The sequence below is a fragment of the Metopolophium dirhodum genome, chromosome 8 (assembly GCF_019925205.1).
Source record: "Metopolophium dirhodum isolate CAU chromosome 8, ASM1992520v1, whole genome shotgun sequence".
In the NCBI taxonomy this organism is placed as follows: Eukaryota; Metazoa; Arthropoda; class Insecta; order Hemiptera; family Aphididae; genus Metopolophium; species Metopolophium dirhodum.
This window is the reverse complement of record NC_083567.1, coordinates 28,079,904-28,098,826: the sequence shown is the minus strand read 5'-3', so window position 1 is coordinate 28,098,826 and position 18,923 is coordinate 28,079,904. Positions and strand designations below refer to the sequence as shown.

General features: G+C 34.6%; 1 protein-coding gene across 6 annotated transcripts in view; it reads right to left on the bottom strand.

Moving 5' to 3' along the window:
- Positions 1-602: 602 nt before the first annotated feature.
- LOC132951138 (transcriptional enhancer factor TEF-1) overlaps positions 603-18,923 on the bottom strand; it is an 80,371-nt gene continuing 62,050 nt past the window's right edge. For 5 of the 6 annotated variants that reach the window (XM_061022869.1, XM_061022864.1, XM_061022867.1 and 2 more), the window contains 8 exons: positions 3,848-3,978; positions 3,440-3,598; positions 3,259-3,296; positions 2,827-3,013; positions 2,697-2,759; positions 2,456-2,622; positions 2,151-2,385; positions 603-2,057 (listed from right to left, as the gene is read on the bottom strand). In XM_061022869.1, the coding sequence (XP_060878852.1) occupies positions 1,944-2,057; positions 2,151-2,385; positions 2,456-2,622; positions 2,697-2,759; positions 2,827-3,013; positions 3,259-3,296; positions 3,440-3,598; positions 3,848-3,978 (1,094 nt within the window). In that variant the 3' untranslated portion in view covers positions 603-1,943. The remainder of the gene's footprint in view (positions 2,058-2,150; positions 2,386-2,455; positions 2,623-2,696; positions 2,760-2,826; positions 3,014-3,258; positions 3,297-3,439; positions 3,599-3,847; positions 3,979-18,923) is intronic. The other variant, XM_061022866.1, reaches the window with a different exon arrangement.

Below are 18,923 nucleotides of genomic sequence, written 5' to 3'. Positions count from 1 at the left end.
GTTTTTGTAGCTCCTATAGTCGGCGACACGAAAAGTGGCCCCCTAATGTCATGAACCTAGCGACCGTTTCGCCTGTGGTCCACAACGTAATGTGTATTACGAGTGGTACTGCGACAGCCACCCAGTATGCGGTATAGGTTGAGATCCCATTGCTATCGGGTAGGGAAGGAGTAGCGGGTCGCTGTACACAGGGGTCAGTTTTCGTGTCGCCGACTATAAATACATTTTTCTTATGTAAAAACATAGTGTTAGTAACCCCCAAGTTGAAAATCCTTGTATCAGGTATTTTATTTATTTTTTTTATACTGCAATAAGTTGTGTAATAAATGATAATTATGAATTCCCTGCTCTGTGGAATGATACAGACAAATAAATTTTTTATCAAAAAAATAAATAATTTTTTTTATTCATTTCAAAAAAAAGTGTACAAAGGCGATTTCAGGAAGCGTTTGTACACTTGCACACATTTTGGACTAATAGACACAAAAAAAAAATTATTAGTTTTAAAATTTTTTTTTTCATAAAGAAAAAGAAATTATAATTAAAAAAAAAAATAGAGTTCAACTTAAATGTTAAAATATGTATAAATAAAATATAAAATATACAAAATAATTATTAAACTTTTATAACATTGCACATTAACATAAAATAATATGCTTACATACATCATCAAAAAATACTGATAATAGCTGCCAACAGTTAACCAGTATAATAATTTCACAATACACAATACATATATAATATATTTATCATCGATTTCACATAATTATCATATACACTTTCCTTAAGTAGAATTTCATTTCGGTTTTTCAACTCACTGGACTCAATGAATCGTGTTTTCTTTTTCTTGGAACACGGTTCAATGTTTTTAGTTTTTGGTAACATTTCATTAATAATTATTGTTATTATTTTTTTTATAACCATATGGATGAAAAAACATTTATTTCACTTTACAATGTCCAAGAGTATGTTTTACAATAATAGTATATATATGCGAAAAAATAAAGTATAAAATCAAAAAAATAATAAAAATATCTTGAACATTTTTTTTCAAATAAAATTTCAATAAAATATAAATAAAACGCGTAATATTATATATATTATTATTGTTTCTTAATTTTCAAACACTGTTTGAGGAAAAACCCAGAGATCAAATGAAATCATTTCTAAGTATAATTTTACAATGTAAAAACTAATAAATCTTGAAACAAAAAAATAATAATAATAATATAAAACATATTATTCCCTATGTATTTAAATGTTAAAAATGTTTCATTTTTTTTGTAAAGTTTGTTTGTTTTGTTTATTTTTAAAAATAATATATAATAATATATTTCTATTTATATACAAATTAATCTACAAAATTACATCGTTTTTACAACATCCAATAAGAATTGCAATAGGATTCAGTCGACCTAACTTTTAAGTACAAAAAACGTAATAATTTCAAATTTATTTTAAACCCTTAAAACCTCGGTCATAATTTCATACTCAATGATAACAGTCACCGGTTGTAGGCGGCAAGTCATAAGATGATATTTGCACATCAATAAATTACTCGGTGTTTCCATTTCACAATAATACAACACAATTTCTAATAATAAATTAGTGAAAAAAAAAATGGTAAAAATCAAAGGGATAAAAAAAAGTACACAATAATCTCAGAATAATGTCAGATAGACTGACCCCCTTGGTTATACAAGTCATTAAGAACAATAATAATAATAATAATAATAAAAATTAATAATAATAATAATTATCTGATTAGGTAAACATTACCTTCATAGAGTATTTTGGTATTGGGTAGTTACAAACAAAATAAAATTATCGATTGGGAGACATTTATCATTTGGAAGGTCTCTCAAATAAATAAAGGTACGACTGAAACCAAACAGCACCAATCGACTTCTTTTGATAGTTCATTGTAAATGTATAACATACTCTTAGTCTTTGACCAGTCTGTACATGTGGTGTTGTGCGCCATGTTCTGACGTGGATACTTCGAAGACGTAAGCGGTACAAAGTAAAGTCTCTTGAGTCTCTCGGTTGGTAACCACCTGAGGGATGGGAGGACAAGCCAAATTATCAAACACGGATCGAGACATAGTTGTCAAGTATTACCATGTAAACAAATATTAACACAATATTACCTGTAATATAGTGAAATTTTCCAGCACAGAGTTCATCATATATTTCTCGGGCAAATGTTTGAGCTTGTGTATGAAATTGATCATGTATTCACACATAGGTGACCTGTGTATGCGGTAGATGAACCGACCGTTTTCGAATCGGGCATATTCTGTCTCCACTTTCTCGACCACTTGTTTGCCAAACGAGCAAACTTTAGTTGAACACGTTATACTCATGTTTTCAGAGCTCTCATATCTTGAAAGAGAAAAAAAAGCCATTGAACATCAAATAATTCTTAAGTATTTTTAGTTGTGTAGACACTTACTGGCTAGTGACGCCATAGAAAGCACCAGCTTCATCATGAATGTTCGAATTGAGATCTGCCCAGAACTTAACGAGGAAGAATGCGTTTTGGGGACCTTTGTCGTATAATTCTTTAAGGCCTCCTTTCTTCTCTGGGAACTTATCATAAATCTGTCGCACGTCCACAGACTTAAAACAAAAATGAATCATATGTAATATTATGTATTGTTAAAAGAACATAATATAATATCAAGCACACTCACTTCCAACAAAGGATCTGAATAGCTCACTGGTCCTCCAATATGTACAAAAAGATGTTTTTGATACTGTTGAGAAAAATTACATTTAAACCATTGTATACAAACACTATGTTTAGTTTGATAAGGTACTCACTATTTCTGGTTCTCGTTGGTGTTCCATAAATGCTGAGAACTCAACTAAACGCAGCTTGTGTGTTGCAATTGCTCTGCCATCCCAAGGTGGGACACTGGGTGGTTGGATTTCAGATGATACAGCAGTAGATGGGGGTTTAAGGCCTGTCGATCCACCGCTTGGATACCCTTGGGCAAATGGCTTAACACTGTAAAGTAATAGCAAATATATTAGGAATATTGGTTTTCTGAATAAATTACTATACTGCGGCCCACGAGAGAGTATTACAGACTTGCGCATGCAGACTGTAGGCATTCCCTCACTTTATGCCATTTAGTGTATGTCAAATACGTAGCAATGCGCAGAATCGAATGTGTTTTCATCGGGCGACAGTAATACTCTCTTGTGGGCCACAGTATAAACTATTAGTATACTATACTAGAGTATACTTACTCTTGGGATGTGCCCGGCTGTAATCCTGGTTGCCAAAACTGTAAAAAATAACAAAATAAACGTTAGTTAACGCTGTTGGTAAATCACAAGTACAACAACACAAGCTACGGATGGCAAATAAGCTACGAGAGAAGCAAACGTATACAAGAGGTAGCGTGCGTTGGGAGCATTGTGTACTCACCGGCGGGGGCGGCGCGCCAGGTGGATAAGACGCCAAGCTGGCCAATCCCTTGGAGTGTATAGCTGCGACCGTTGCTGATGCCGACACAATCTGCGCACTGGACATTGCCGACATGGTCTGTAACGCCTTCTCCTTGGCCGCATGCTCCGTGGGTACAACCTATAGCCCCACAACACACGTTACACTCTACCTCTAACACACTTAAATACATGACTAATCGACTAATGTGAAAAATTACAAAAAAAAAAAAAACCACCATTGGTTCATCTACACAAAGTGTATCAACAACGACGGCGATGATGATAATAATGTTAATGAAAGAATATTGTTCTCGGCGAACGACAAAACGAAATGTGTAAAACTGAAGTGGAAGTGCATCGGACACCGCGGAAAGGTTTTGGTACTCACCACTTTGAGTTTGGCTTGGATTTCACGCAGCTTGCGGCGCGCCAACACTTGGATGTGAGAACTGACTTGTTTCCGCGTCCGTGTCTTGCCGGTGCGCAGTTTTATGTATCTGGCGATCAATTCGTTGCGTCCTGTAACACGAATACAACGCCCGACGCCGTTAGTTGGTAGCAAATAACAATGTCATGACAAACACAATCAAGAAAGTCAGTTCGCTAGGACGCGACACGCGAATTGAATACGGTTCGAAAGTCGAAACTTTGAAACGTAAAAACGTACAACAACACAGTAAACACGGGACGGCGGCGGAGACGGCCGTTTCTACTGATAACAGCAGCTAGTGCTGATAAGAGGAGTTTCGACAATCCCGCCCATTGAAGCGTTGCAACAGCTCGAGATTTAAAATTCCACCCTTAGACCACACTTAGCCCTACTATAGTATTAACTGTGGAGATTTTTGAATTGTTTTAATTAATCACTGATCACGAATGTATAATACACAAATTAAATATTTATACATCACATCGAATAAACGATCAGTAATAACACTGAGTGTCTGATTGCGCTATCCCACATCGCCTCTGTCTTACAAACGCATAACATTGTAAATTGTACGCTTAACAGATCACGCTTAGCTCTGTTAGTATAAAAAATAAGAGCGAATTGATCTCTTATGCTATTTGGACAATTTGGTAGTAAGAATACTAATATTAAGCGCCTACGCTGACGAAGCGATTTATTTCTTATACACGTTATTCTCAACAACTATAAAAAAAATGTGTATTTAAAAGGAACCTGTGTTCACAAATATGTCTTTTCAAAAGAAACAAAACACCGTTTGGTTCTTATTAATTTGTTTTTTAAGACTAAATATAAGACCCGTTATTATGATATCGATTAAATCACAAAAAACTGTCTGTGGGATATATATAGATGCACTATTAACGAAATCTAATTTATTCTATGTATTCTTTTTATTTTATATCTAATCAAATAAATAAAAGAGTTAAATAAAAAAAATATAAAATTCAAAATTGTATTTCTGCTGAAAAGTTAAAAATGTGCACGGCTATCGTAACAAGTATATTCATATATTTATATATATAATTCGGGTACGACTATTAACATAGACATGAAAAATGGGTAAGTACCTTACATTTTAACACATACATTTATTATATGTATACCTATATGCTGCCATGATATTTCAGAACAATTGTATGCAAACAAAAATTATACAACGAATGGTTTTTTTTACACATAACCACGTTTTGATACACGTAATTATATCATTAAGAGGATAGGTGGGAAAAAAAGCCAAAAAATTTTTTTTTTTGCGATCCGATTAAGATTTCTTACCTATTTTTCGAAATAATTTCCGGTGAGACTATTTTGCTCGAATACATGCCACCTTATACCTAGGTTCATTTTAACAAAATATGCCCATTCAATATTTTAGGTATACGCCATATAGGTAGTAATGCGACGGCATTAGTGCACTAATATGAGTGCAAATAATGAGTTTGCAATTGTCAGGAGCAAAAAAAAAATTATTTTTGTCGTATGTACCTACCTACTTACAACACAGGAAATAGGAAATAAAGATACGAGACAATAAACGAGTCTCCAGTCCATATTGTATCGAGTACGGGTGGGCCAACGTTTCACAGTTATATAGGTTATTGTCGTGTTATTATTATTATTTTTCTTATCATTTCTTGCCACAAGACAATTTTTTTGTCGTGGATCTCATCCGGTTTCCGACTCTTATAATCCCCCGACGTCGTTACTCGTTGCCATTATAATACTATCATTATTTATTATCTTAACACCTACCTATATATAAAATGTTAACACTGTATTATACGGCCCTCCGGTAGTGCATTTCACGTGTTTTATTAGTATTATTATTTTTACCTGGTACCCAGGACATAATGTCCAATACACTATTTTACGTACTTCGAGTATCGTTTGGATAGTAAATAATAATAATTATTATCATACATTTATACGTAACCTTAGTTAGGTACTTCCTCTACATATTTATCGAATGGCATGCAAAAAGCAGTAAAACATCTATATCCCACGGAAATAATATTTTCGAGATAATATAATATTACTAAATAAAAAAATGCATACAACAAATTGTTCAATATGCAATCAAACTAAATGTTTGATATATAGTCTCGTCATCTATATTAAAATACCTATACAATTGGGTGGATACGTTAAGTTGGCATTACATGTGAAATGTTTATGTAACATAATCTTACAAAAACCATACAACAATATGAGCGCATTGACTTGTTCTACATTGTTTGACACTTGTTGAGGATTTCTAGAACTCATTTTTTGTATATTTAACTTTTAAGTTTGTAATGCCAAGTTCAAGGCTAGGATTACAATTGCAATAGAGCTTGGAACCTTGTACAAACTTTCCAACGAGTCTATGTGTGCGTTGTTGTGGCTTGTTTTTATAAGATTGTGCACACGCACGTAATATTGTAAAGCCAATTTTACGTAGGCATCTAAAAAATTATATAGGTATCACAAAAAAAAAAAATAGCGAACAAACCTTTGTGTAATAAATAGTTCCCTTGTGCCGTACCGCGGTGTAATCGTTTTTCGAATCCAATAATCGAATTTTGAACGGCGTATTTTAAAACGATACCATGTTTTCAAAATTAAAAATTTTGTGTGTTAGGCTGTTCTGGCACAAAGATACTCATTTATTATAAAGTTATAACTTATAGTATATCGTAGCGTTCAAATTGTCATGTTTACACACAAACGACAAACACAAATACACAATATAGGTGCCTACAGCCAAACATGTAGGTACCCATACCGTATACGATATTGTTGTATTATTATAATATCATAATTTTGACATTTTCTCCAAGAGTTTTAGAACATTTCCCCCCAAATTTTGAAAAAGTAAGTAGAATTATTAGTTTAAGAAAAAAATTTAAAAAATATATACACCGATATTATATGAATATATGATTATTATTTTATATACATATCTTCAATAGAAAGCTTCAACCTTAATTTAAAAATTTGTTTGAATTAAAACGTTCGCATGTTTCTTTAATATTAATTAATATTTTTATGTGATAAAATGTCCATATTTAAGACCCTAAATAATATTATTAGTTTTTAAGACTGATGAGGCCGAACGCTGCGGGCCACGTCATGCTCGTCGTCGGAGAACAACGTAGTATAATCATCAGTTGCTTAAAAAAAATTTTGTACACAACGTTTTCGCGACAACAAAGAGCGCGATCGGAGTAATGATATAAATTTCGAACGACGACGATTAATTACCTATATTTTAATCGCGTTAATCGAGCAGGTGTATGGTGCATGCCGGGGGTAGTTGATAGCTGCGTACCTATATATATATATATATATATATATATATATATATCGATAATCGCCGCCACGGTATTCGAATGACAATAATACAGTACCGTTGTTATATATTAATATGTAGATGTTATTATTATAATTATAATTAAATCACACGATTTATTATGCCAAGGTGTCACAAACTTGTAATCGTAATCATAATAATAATAATAATAATATTGTAAACATATTATATGCGCGAGTAATGTAACATTATGTACAAAATATTATATTATATTATTATTATATGGGTTTGACCTCCATACTATGTAAATCAACTGAATAACGTTTACAAATCACAAACACGTATCTCGATTTCCTAGCAGTTTTCCTAGCATTATATTAGGTACCATTTATATTTACCTATATTTTAAATAATATTTTCGTGATCACGCGTCAGTTTAGAAATATTATATACGAGTGCTGAATGGCTGAAATCGTTTGCAGGTGGAAATGGATCGTTAATAAAATAATATATTATACTAATTATGGGCGATCGAACCCCTTTAAGGCAAATGTCTGAAAACCATAATAATATATTCAATTGTCACCTGTGTGGTTTTTAATCGCATTTTTTCACTAACTAATGCGTGAAATCGTGTGGCGTGTGAAAAAAACCAATACACGTTAACGAACATTTAATGTCTCGTCTAATTAATACCAAGAAATGAAAATTAATAATGGGAATCCACGATATATATTAAATTAGGACGGTACCTAAGGATGATGGCTTCACATCGGTAACAAATTATTGGTAACATGCACGTTACCATTCGTCACCTACCACTAAGACAGAGTCAAATATATAATATTTAAAATTGGAATCAAACGACGGCTCAAGGGCGTCTTCAGGTAAATTCTATGGAGGGGGTGGGGGGGGGGGGGGGCGACCAATTTTTAGTCTTAAATACCGCTTTTAACAACTAACAAAATATATAAAATTTATTTATTTATCAGCAAATCTCACGACTTATGGCGATCGCCTAACCTAAGCCCAGGGACGCCCTTGAACGACGTCATATACAAAGGTAATAAAGGAATGGATAGGATAATAGGACATATTAGAAGTTGAGGCGAATAATCACTCATCACAGCATACTGACTACCGTGGTATAGTTTGATTGATAATTATTAAATTATTTGCCTCAGTTCAGATCTTGCCATCGATCCAGTTGACGAATGTCCCCTGAAGATACTATTCCACTATACACGTTACTATAATCTAATACTTAATAGTCGAACATATTCAATTAATACTTCACCGTGTGGTATAGGTTATTGTAGTTATTCTAGAGTAATGACTGATGAGTATTACAGTCTCCAGATGACCAGGGCCAGGTTAAATTTAACGAACTCTTAACCAGCAATTTCTAACCAGAATTCAGTCGGTAATAACATCTGTTATCGAAGTGTAACCGATGATTGTAATACTGGTCCTAAAAGCCGGGTTCAGAACTACGTCGTCAGGCGTTAAAAATCAAGTTCGGCTCAATATTCTAAAAGTTTTCCGGTAAGTCATTATGGTTGGTGAACGATAGCACGATTACAACAGACCTTCTGAATGCGATAAAAGACACAAGACACGACCGACGACGTGGCTGTAATCCCGACTTAACTAGTATAGAGAAATCACTAAATATAAACGATTAAATTACATTTTATTGAGAAATTTTGAACTGCACAGACAACACATTGCATATGGTGATAGTAGGTACCTATTGGATATTTGTTATACCGCATCTATGGTTATTACCAAGTAGGAGGTACCGGCCGATATTGTAAAATTGTCTGAGTACACCGATGACGCATCGAACAATTTCCGGAATTGAATCTTACCCGTCGTCGTCGGCGAATTCAGTAGGATTTGATGCGAACCCCGCTGCTTTAGGTCTCGGCCGAACGCGTGTTATATACAGCGTAGGTACCAATATAATAATGCTCTAAAATAGGAAATTGTAATAATTAAGTGTGGTCAGCGAGGTGCGAATCCAGGAAAGGAGAGAAGGGGAAGTGAAGGTTGTAAAAGTTGTGTTTCATATAAAATTTGTCAAAAAAAAAAAATAGATACGCTACTGTGTATATATTTACTTTAAATCTGAAATAGTCAGCGTACATATTTTATATGCGTGTATTACGTACAGAAAATTAAAGAAGCGCAAGTAAAAAAATCGGAAACTACAACAATCGAAGGTACATTTTTTTTTATTTGTTATTACTGTTGGAGAAAAACGCCGCAAAACGATATTACAACGAACACCGCCGCGCTCCGTCAAGAGGGTAAAAAATAATAATATCGTTTGGAGAATTTCCGCCGCAGAAACTCTTCTCCTCGGTACCTATATATAATATATATCAGCACATTGCACCGTTTTGGCAAGCTACGGCGAAAACAATATTGCGATAAACAAAAAAACTCGCACAGGCACGCACACGCACACACACACACACACACACACACTCACACACGTACAAACAGCCGTAGAAAAATAAATAAAATCCATGTCCGAAAAGAAACGATTATTTAGCTGCAGCCGAGAGGTGACCTACACACGGCATTTATATATATATATAGAGGCAGGTATGCATTATTGATAGCCTTCTACACATATTACATTATATAGAGTCAGTTATACATTATATTCATCGACCGAAATGGTCAGCCGCAATAATTTATGTGATAGATTTGGCGACGAGGGGTCGGTGAGAGAGAAAATGGGAGAGTTGCTGCTTATATATATAATATAGGGGTTGCAGGAAGCAGCGCGCACACGTGAACATATTATTATACTTGTTCGTTTATCAATGCCGAGGGAAAATTTATGTCTTGTCCTTACCCCGAGTCCTTTGCCCGCAGACATCGTGAATATTTTATGATTTATATGTAGGTACTGATATTCTTTTATAGACAACTCTAAAATCTACTGTAGCGGAAACGTCATCTAAACGCAGCACGAGTACTATTTTTTCACGGCTAATGACTGTACTATAATAATTTATAATATAATCTCATCTGTATACCAAAGAAGCGTTCATGGGTTATGAAACGTCCTAAAAATATTTATAAATAATACGCGACAGACAACGGTCGAATACATAATTAAACCTATACAAATTATAAACTCTCGAGTATATGACTTTAAATCTGCCACAAGACGGGGAGGTTTAGTATCACGCACGTGAGATCGATTGGCAAGAGAGTTGAAACAACAAAATTATTACGCCTAAATACTGTTCAGTGTGTGATGTATGAAAACAGCTATTATATATATATACGATACGCGTATTACTTACAGGCTATACAGTTAAAAAATTAGTATAGTACACGGTTATCTACTCGAGTAGATAACCGTGGTATAGACGTATAGTATGATAGATATTATATTTGTATCTTGTATATCTTTAGTAGGTATTTGTTAATCATATAGATTTTTAAGAAAGTAAATAAGAATAAATAAATAATTTATTTAAATAAGTTTTTTATAATTAGTCTAAGGTTATTCACAGCTGATTGACGGAATCACAAAATCAACTAACTGGTTTAAAAGGGTTGGAAATATCGTACTATTATACATTTATAAGGAAGTATAAGTCAAATAAAAAAGTATTTTATATTTTGGAAATTTTACTTACCATACGAATTATTTAAAAAATGTAACTTTTGTTTAAAGGTATAAAAAACGAAGTAAACAGTATCTTGTATCTAGAAGTAAACATTGATGTATAATCTCAGTATTTTGATATTTTTTTTAAATTATATCTATTAGTTATTAGTCCACTTATTACCCATCCCGGCCAAGAACGTAAGTGAAAAGAAAACCATGTTTCAATCCGTTAAATTATAATGCGAATAGGATAAGGAGTGATGACGGTATATCGAGCGCGGAAATGTAAAGTCGGCGCGTCGGAAAACCGTTGTCCCACAAGAGACGCACGTGGAACGTCATTTATCCAGGGACCAATCAAGAGTCATCTATATCCGTTCGCTAAAAAAAAAATGTGCACATACGCGGTTATAACCCGCGACGACGTGGTAATAACCCAATTAACCACGTTAATTAACGTTTGGTTCAGCAAACGAAGCGGTTTTGTTTTGTTTATGTATTAATTACCTCGCAAGGTTTCAATATAATATCAAATATCAATCGCTGGGTTACGAAAAAAAAACCGCGTATGATGTGTGTGCACGGGCGCAACACTCGAGACACCGTGGCCAATCGGCGATCGCACTCGATAGGAACGTTCGCATATTATTATACACAGTCGGTTGTATATACCTTTATATATATCGGCTGAGCGTTGGCGCATTGTATATAATTGTAATTCGTCAAAAGGAAAAAAAACGCGCACAGAGAGAATATTATACGTGCACGTGGAGGGAGGGGTACTCGGGTAAAATATTAATTTATGAATTGGGTCAAAAATTCCATTCACGCAATACCTCTAGACATATTATACGCGATATTATAATATACTATTATCGCTTGGGAGCTTAAACGATATTGTTATTTTACTGCCTTCGGGCGACAAAACGTTTCGTGCCATCGAAAGTATTTAAAATAATATTAATATAATATACATATTATATATATATCGTTTAATCTCGCGTGCGTGGGACACACACACAAACGACAAACGTCATCTGCGCGTATTTTGTCCGGTTACCCATCATGGGTACCTACCTATATTACATATACCGTGAAGTCACGGTCGCCTCTTCTACACAATATCATAATATATAGAAAAGTTGACACGCCGTGTAGGTACATAATATATAGCCCCACACGATATATTGTATGTACGCGCATTACATTGTGTAACGTCGTCGTCGACGGCAGTTTGGATGGAAAAAAAAAACGCGGTCGTGAGCGTGTGCGTATATATTATGCGAGGAGAGCGCTTCGCTCTCGAGTGACCGCGTGGTACACGATCGTCATCGTCATCAACAGCATCGCCTTATACTATATAGTCGTAGACCGTATTTAATAATAATAATAATAGTCGTCGTCGTCGTCGTTCGGACGAGGTGAACGTTCTCTGCGCGCGCGCGTTTTCACTACACTCGCTCTGTACACACTACATACATAATAATATATAGGTACCTATATAATATTATACACATACTGCAGGCTCTCCCCCGTCACTGCAGGCGATATATAATACATACGCGTTGTTACTATTACACACGACAATAATAACGATAATATTTTCCCCTTCGACGGACCGCGACTAGCCGAGCCGCACCTGGTCCCTTTTTTTAACGCTTCATCTCGCAATCGTACCCATACCCGCCACCGCACTGCACCGCCGAAACGTATGTATATAATAATGTACATTGTATAGTATATAATGCTAGGACGTATATGGTATATATGTTGTAAATACACTACATAAAACACCAAGTATATTATTATTACATATATACTGAGAGTGTGTGCGCGCATCGTTAGTTCCATAAATATATAAGTACCTATATATTGTATATATTTTACTGCGGTCCACCATTTTTCTCGGTCTTCACCGGTTCGTCTCGACGGTGACCGAATCATCATGTCTTTTCGACTTTTCGCGTCTCGACGACGATTGCGCCCGAAATCCATATCTCTTATAATGTAATTCAATTTCAGAGTTTAAAATGATTGCTGCAAAGTTTGGCACCAGAGTTGGAAAAAACTCCATGATAAACAACGATTATTTAAGTTTATATAATTTATAGTCATGATGATTACATTTATGATTAAAAATTAATTGAATATGTCAGTAGTAAAGGATTAAAATGACGTAACATTGATGTTAAATTAAATTAAATTGTACTATGATAAAACCAGTTAGTAAAATTAATGATACTCCGTGATTAATTTTATTTAGCTTTATTTTTTATAGTAAAATAAAATATATAATAATATAATGTATACAAATACTTTTAATTACAATTATATTATATTATAGACATAATCCTTGTACACTTTTATCAACGATTAATCATAGTATTTTTTTTCCAAACACTGTCTAGTATTCATCACAATATTTTAAATCGGAAGGCTCCTCTCCCCCACTCTCGTCTCCAGACGTTAATCTATATATACTATAACATTATCTTTGGCTTTTATAATTCAGCCAAAATTGTTTAATACACATCAAAAGCTTATCGTGCGCGCACTCACTGTGCATAGTATAATATATAAAGAGAAAGACCCAGTGAGTGAGTGAGAGAGAATGAGAGAGAGACCTAGGAGATGGTGCCGGGACGAAACGCGTGCAACTATTTGAAACGTCGTATTTTATTCGCGTTTTTAATTAAAGGATTTCAAACAATAGAACAAATACATTTATTTACGTACTGCCGCAGTATAATACTACGGTTTACACATATTATACTATGGTGTATTTAGAGCACTCGTACGCGTTTTCAGGTTAACGGAAACCCTATAAAGTAATTATTACTTGTTATTTATATTAAACCCAGTGTCGATAATTTGTATACGGGGTTGGTTGATCGCGTAACCATGATTACATAATAAAATAATATGATTATTTAACGGATAAATATTTTGTTTACGTGCGTTGCGCGTAGCTTATAACAATATACAGTACATGCGGAAAGGGAGTTTAAAGTTTTTTTTTTCCCCGAGAGTACTTATAACATCAAAAACGCACTTGAACCGAATAAAAGAAACGAGAAAAAAAATAGAATTTGAAAGACACTTCATTAAAAGCGTTTCAATAAATTAAAAACTCGCGTACCGTGTTTACACGCCGGAAAATACGCGTATAACGGCGGTGATGTCGGAACGGTAATGCAATCGCCGAAGGGTGTAATCTACGTAAATCTTCACCGTCGGGGGTTGTTATTTTTGTTTTTATTCGATTCGTACATGGCACAGTTTGTATATTGGAGCCGCCGAAATATTGTTTATTAAAGTAATAGCACCGCATAATAATACATAACATAAAAATTTAAATACATTCCGGGTATTATTATTTCGCGAAATGTTAGTATAATACAAATAATTTTAAAATGAAAAACGAGAGGCATATATATAGACTGTAGAGGGTATATATTATAATGTATTATAATACGGTACATACCAAATCACGTTTGTTTGGCTAAACCGGTAGAGGTGTTTTGATCAACAGGAATAGTATTGGTTATTAAGGTTTCACAATAATAATATATTTTAAAAAGAAAAATGTACTCATGACAAATGCGTCACAATTATTTATCCTTTGAAAAAAAAATGATTTATATATTTTTAGCCTATGTATTATATTATTCTTTACAGGTGTGTGTGATATTTATGCAGGCTTGTCAATAACAAAAAAGGTTTAAATAATTTAAAAGTCAGCAAGTGCAGTGCATGTATTTGGTAGGTAGTGAGAATTTGCCAGAAGTATAATATCATGTTGTAGGTACCTTTATTACCCCGCCCTGCTATCTATTAAATTATAGATTACAGTGCGATTGAAAAGGGTATACTGTCGTCTGTCGGACAAGTTTTGAAATATAATGTAAAAATAGTTTTGGACACTTTATGAAATTTCCAGCTGGGCCGGACAATTCAATTACGCAAAATAATCGATTGTCCTAATATAACAAAAGTAACACGACAAACATTAATGAGTTCATTAATGCAGTAAAGATACATGAAATCATACGGAATAATATAATATATTATATTGTTATTAATCACTAACCGTAAATACGAATACGTATTAACAATGATTTATGTTCACTAATAAATAAAAACACTGCAGTTCAACCGTATTTATTCAGCCTCAAGCATTTATACATATATATATATTATATAGATATAGAACGTATTGCTACAATAGACGTGTATTTTTGACAATATCGACAACAGAAATTCATAATATTATTATTATCTACAAAGAGCGACGCGACCACCCATTACCCAATGAATTCACCACTAAAACATAAATAATTAACGTACCTACCCGTTATATAATAACCCCGAAAATTATATAATAAATTCTCTCGAAAACTCGAGCGAGACATATTAATATTTTTTTGTACCAATATTATATTCCCAATTCGTAATCAAATTACTAAGTTTAAAATCGTCGGAGATAGGTATACGACGAAATAACATTATTGAAGTCGTAACGAGATTGTGCGAATGTCATCGATTAGAATCGGGTACTCTGAGATAGTGAGACATTTGTTTTGAATACAATTCGTTCCACGTAAATTGTGTAACTCTCGTCGCGCGACCTACCCTTTCACCATAAAGTTATGATGACAATAATTGTTTACAGCGTTATATGCGTTCAGTAGAAAACGAATAGCTGATGTGTACACGATTGCAGGTTCCTCATCGCTCTAAATACGTCAGATGAAATTCATCAAACGACAAAACTGTAATTCGCAGTGGTATATATGTGAACGTATTACATACAATAGCCTGCAATAGGTATAATGTTGATAGCGTGAATACACTGTCTGTAAACTCGAGTGGAGTCTCGAGTTGAGATATATTTTTCAACAGTGCAGAAATAATAAGGGATACACTGGACACAACTGTCGACAATGTGCGACGACGGCGAATTCTTTTAGAAAAAAAAAATAAGAAAGCTTTGTGGACCGGATGATCTTCTATTGCCGTTTGACCGAATCAATAGTAAAAACCTCTCGTTATTCACGCACATAACGGACAAACGCATTCGGGTCGGCGGCGGGGAGAGAGAGCAATAGCAGCAATCAGGTCACACACACGCACACATACGTACGCACATAGAGGCCATATACCCTATAGGCTTTTATTTGGAGGCACACATAAAAGGTCAAGAGGATGGGGAAGCAGCGGTTGAAGGCGATATATAGTGCTCTGGGTAAAGGATGCAGCATGGGTGTGGCGGTGGTAAAGAGAGCAGAAAATCGCTGGAACTGCGCTAGCTGTACTCTCTCAGCATATATATAGGTAGCCGGAAAAAGAGGCGGAGGAAGATTACGTGTTAATGGCGCGGCAGCGGAGTGGAGGTGTAGGGTGTGGGGTGGTCTCGACCGAGATGGCCTCTTATGTCTTTCTTTCCTCCCTTATTACACTCTACGAGCAGCGCAGCGCGCGCCGCCGGAGTCAAGGGTGAATTATAGCGGCACCCCCGACGAGTGTGTATATACACTAATTGCACATTCTTGAAATAGTTCGTCCGCCGTCTCCCTGTCTCCCTACCCCTACTCCCTTCTCACGTACCCTTTTCTCTTTCTCTACACACACGCGCTCGCGAGTTCACGTATATATATATATATATATATAGTTCCATATACTATCCTCTCGTCACCCTTTCACAACCCCCTAACGTGGAACCTTCATCATCACCACCACCGCCTTCAGCCCCGGGGCCGAAACGCGCGTATACCACCTCATCCGTTCGTCACCACGCCGACTGCCGCAAAACAACCCCTTTGACCCGCATCCAAACTACCCCACCACCACCCCCTACGGTCATTTGCCCACACAAATCGGAACCCTCTCACTCCGCTGCAGCAGGGGGGATGATGAAAACTATATACTGCACCTACCCGCCACCACTTCAACGCGTCGCACTGAAAACCGGGTTTGCCTATATATATATATATTATTATATTATATTCTCGCTGCAAAACCTCACGCCACCGCTGGCATAATATCATAAAATTAAATTTATAGCAATACGTGTTTATTACACGCTAAACCGTCGTCGTCTCGCTATCAAATTGTTCAATTTTTTTTCCCAAACGCATTTACGGGGGCTTAAGCTTTCACCGACGGCGTTTGCTGGTTTTTACGAGGAAACGAATCACACGCGCGACCGGTTTTCAGAATTATCTACATACCTTTATAATACATGATATATATGTCTTAAATATTACAAAATGTGTAGGTCCATTAAATATATCATATATGCGTACTACCACCTATAGATTTTAGTGTTTTTACTTATTTTTTTTAATTCTTCCATAGTAAATGTAATTTTATTTGAAAGTTTTTTGTGTACAATTTCAATTAACGAAATAAATTTTTTTTTTAATAAAAATAATGCAGTGTTATGCACTTTTTTACTATATATCTATATATATGAACTGCATTTAATGAGATGTTACTTAACTATAACACGTCCCATAACGCCATAAATAACCTGGTCTAATTTTAAATTAATAAAAATGTAATTTTTATTTTTATATATAAAAAGAGCGTATTTATAATGTATCAATTACAATTCGAATTATATGGCAGTCGTCGAAATAAAATAATTAATGATGTTTTTAATGTCTACAGCGTTTTGTGAAATTTTAATGCATCACAATTTTTATTTATTTAACTAACTGTTAAAATATGTACCTATATAGGTATTATATTACCTTACACGACCTTACTTTACTTTTACGATATTTCTATATACGCATTCAATGTTTAGCAATTTCTTTCTATACGCCACTTTTACCACCACTGGAAAACGATAAAACTATTAAATAAATGCCATTGGCTAGTCACCCCTTTTGCACTGTGTTGCAGGAGACAATTCATTTTTCAATGAATATCTAAGCTAAACTTTTATTCGCCCCCTATCGTACACGTGACCCTTTTATTTTGTATATAAACATCTGCTCGTCCCTCCTAAATGTTTTATGCCATTACCTATTATACATTACTTATAGATATTATTATAATAATTTTTTATAGTTCGTTTTTGATCCAGTATAATTATATAATATTATTACGTTATATGCATAGGTAAGTACACGTCCATTCCCTGGTGGTGAATCGCTCTCGTCGGACGCAACACTCGCCCACGTAAAGCATTGTTGTAGACGAGAGCGAGGGTGCTGCAGACAGCAGCAGAAGCGGGCAGGACGGAAAACAATAAAAACTTCGCCTTTTATAGTTGCCTTGAATCGCAAAAGTATTTACGACCCTAAGTTTTCGGCGAGATAAGTTTTTGAGTAAAATGCGGTCGGAAGACAAAAAGGGTCACTTTCAGTGGCGAGACGACGGAAGACAAAAGCTTTCAAAAGTCGGTTTAGAGCGGACAAAAAATATATACATCACACTGTACACACACAAATACATAACTGCACACTAACATATATATGTATATAATGCGTGTGCGAGAGCGCCCGAAACGGCAATAAATTCATGAGGGTCCGACACAAGGAAAAGTTATAAGGAGAAAGAGAGAGGAATTAATAATAACAGGTGTGCTAGCTGCTGCACAATGGCGTAGGCTATAAAAATGTTTGGCAACTTTTAGTATTTTAAACATTTAAAATTCTATTTCATATACCTATATATTGTACGCAGAACAAAAGTGCCTATTATCATTATTGTACGTAAGGCATTATATATCGGTGTACCGTGTATATATAACGTTTTATTTTTTACTTACATAATATATAGATATGTTGGTGTAAAATAAAAAGTATCACCTATGTGGACATGTATATGTATATAATAATATATACAAAGTTTTTTTATTGCACTACAAAATAAATTTATGACAAGTCGTGCGATAAAAATCTATATTGAACACGTAATTTGTATATAAATAGCAAAAACTATAAGGCCGAGTTTATATTATATTTGTACATTATAATATTATATACGCTGTTGTTGTTATCAAAAAACATGATTTTTGCATAATAGCAGCGTTTCCAAGTTCCGGACGTTAT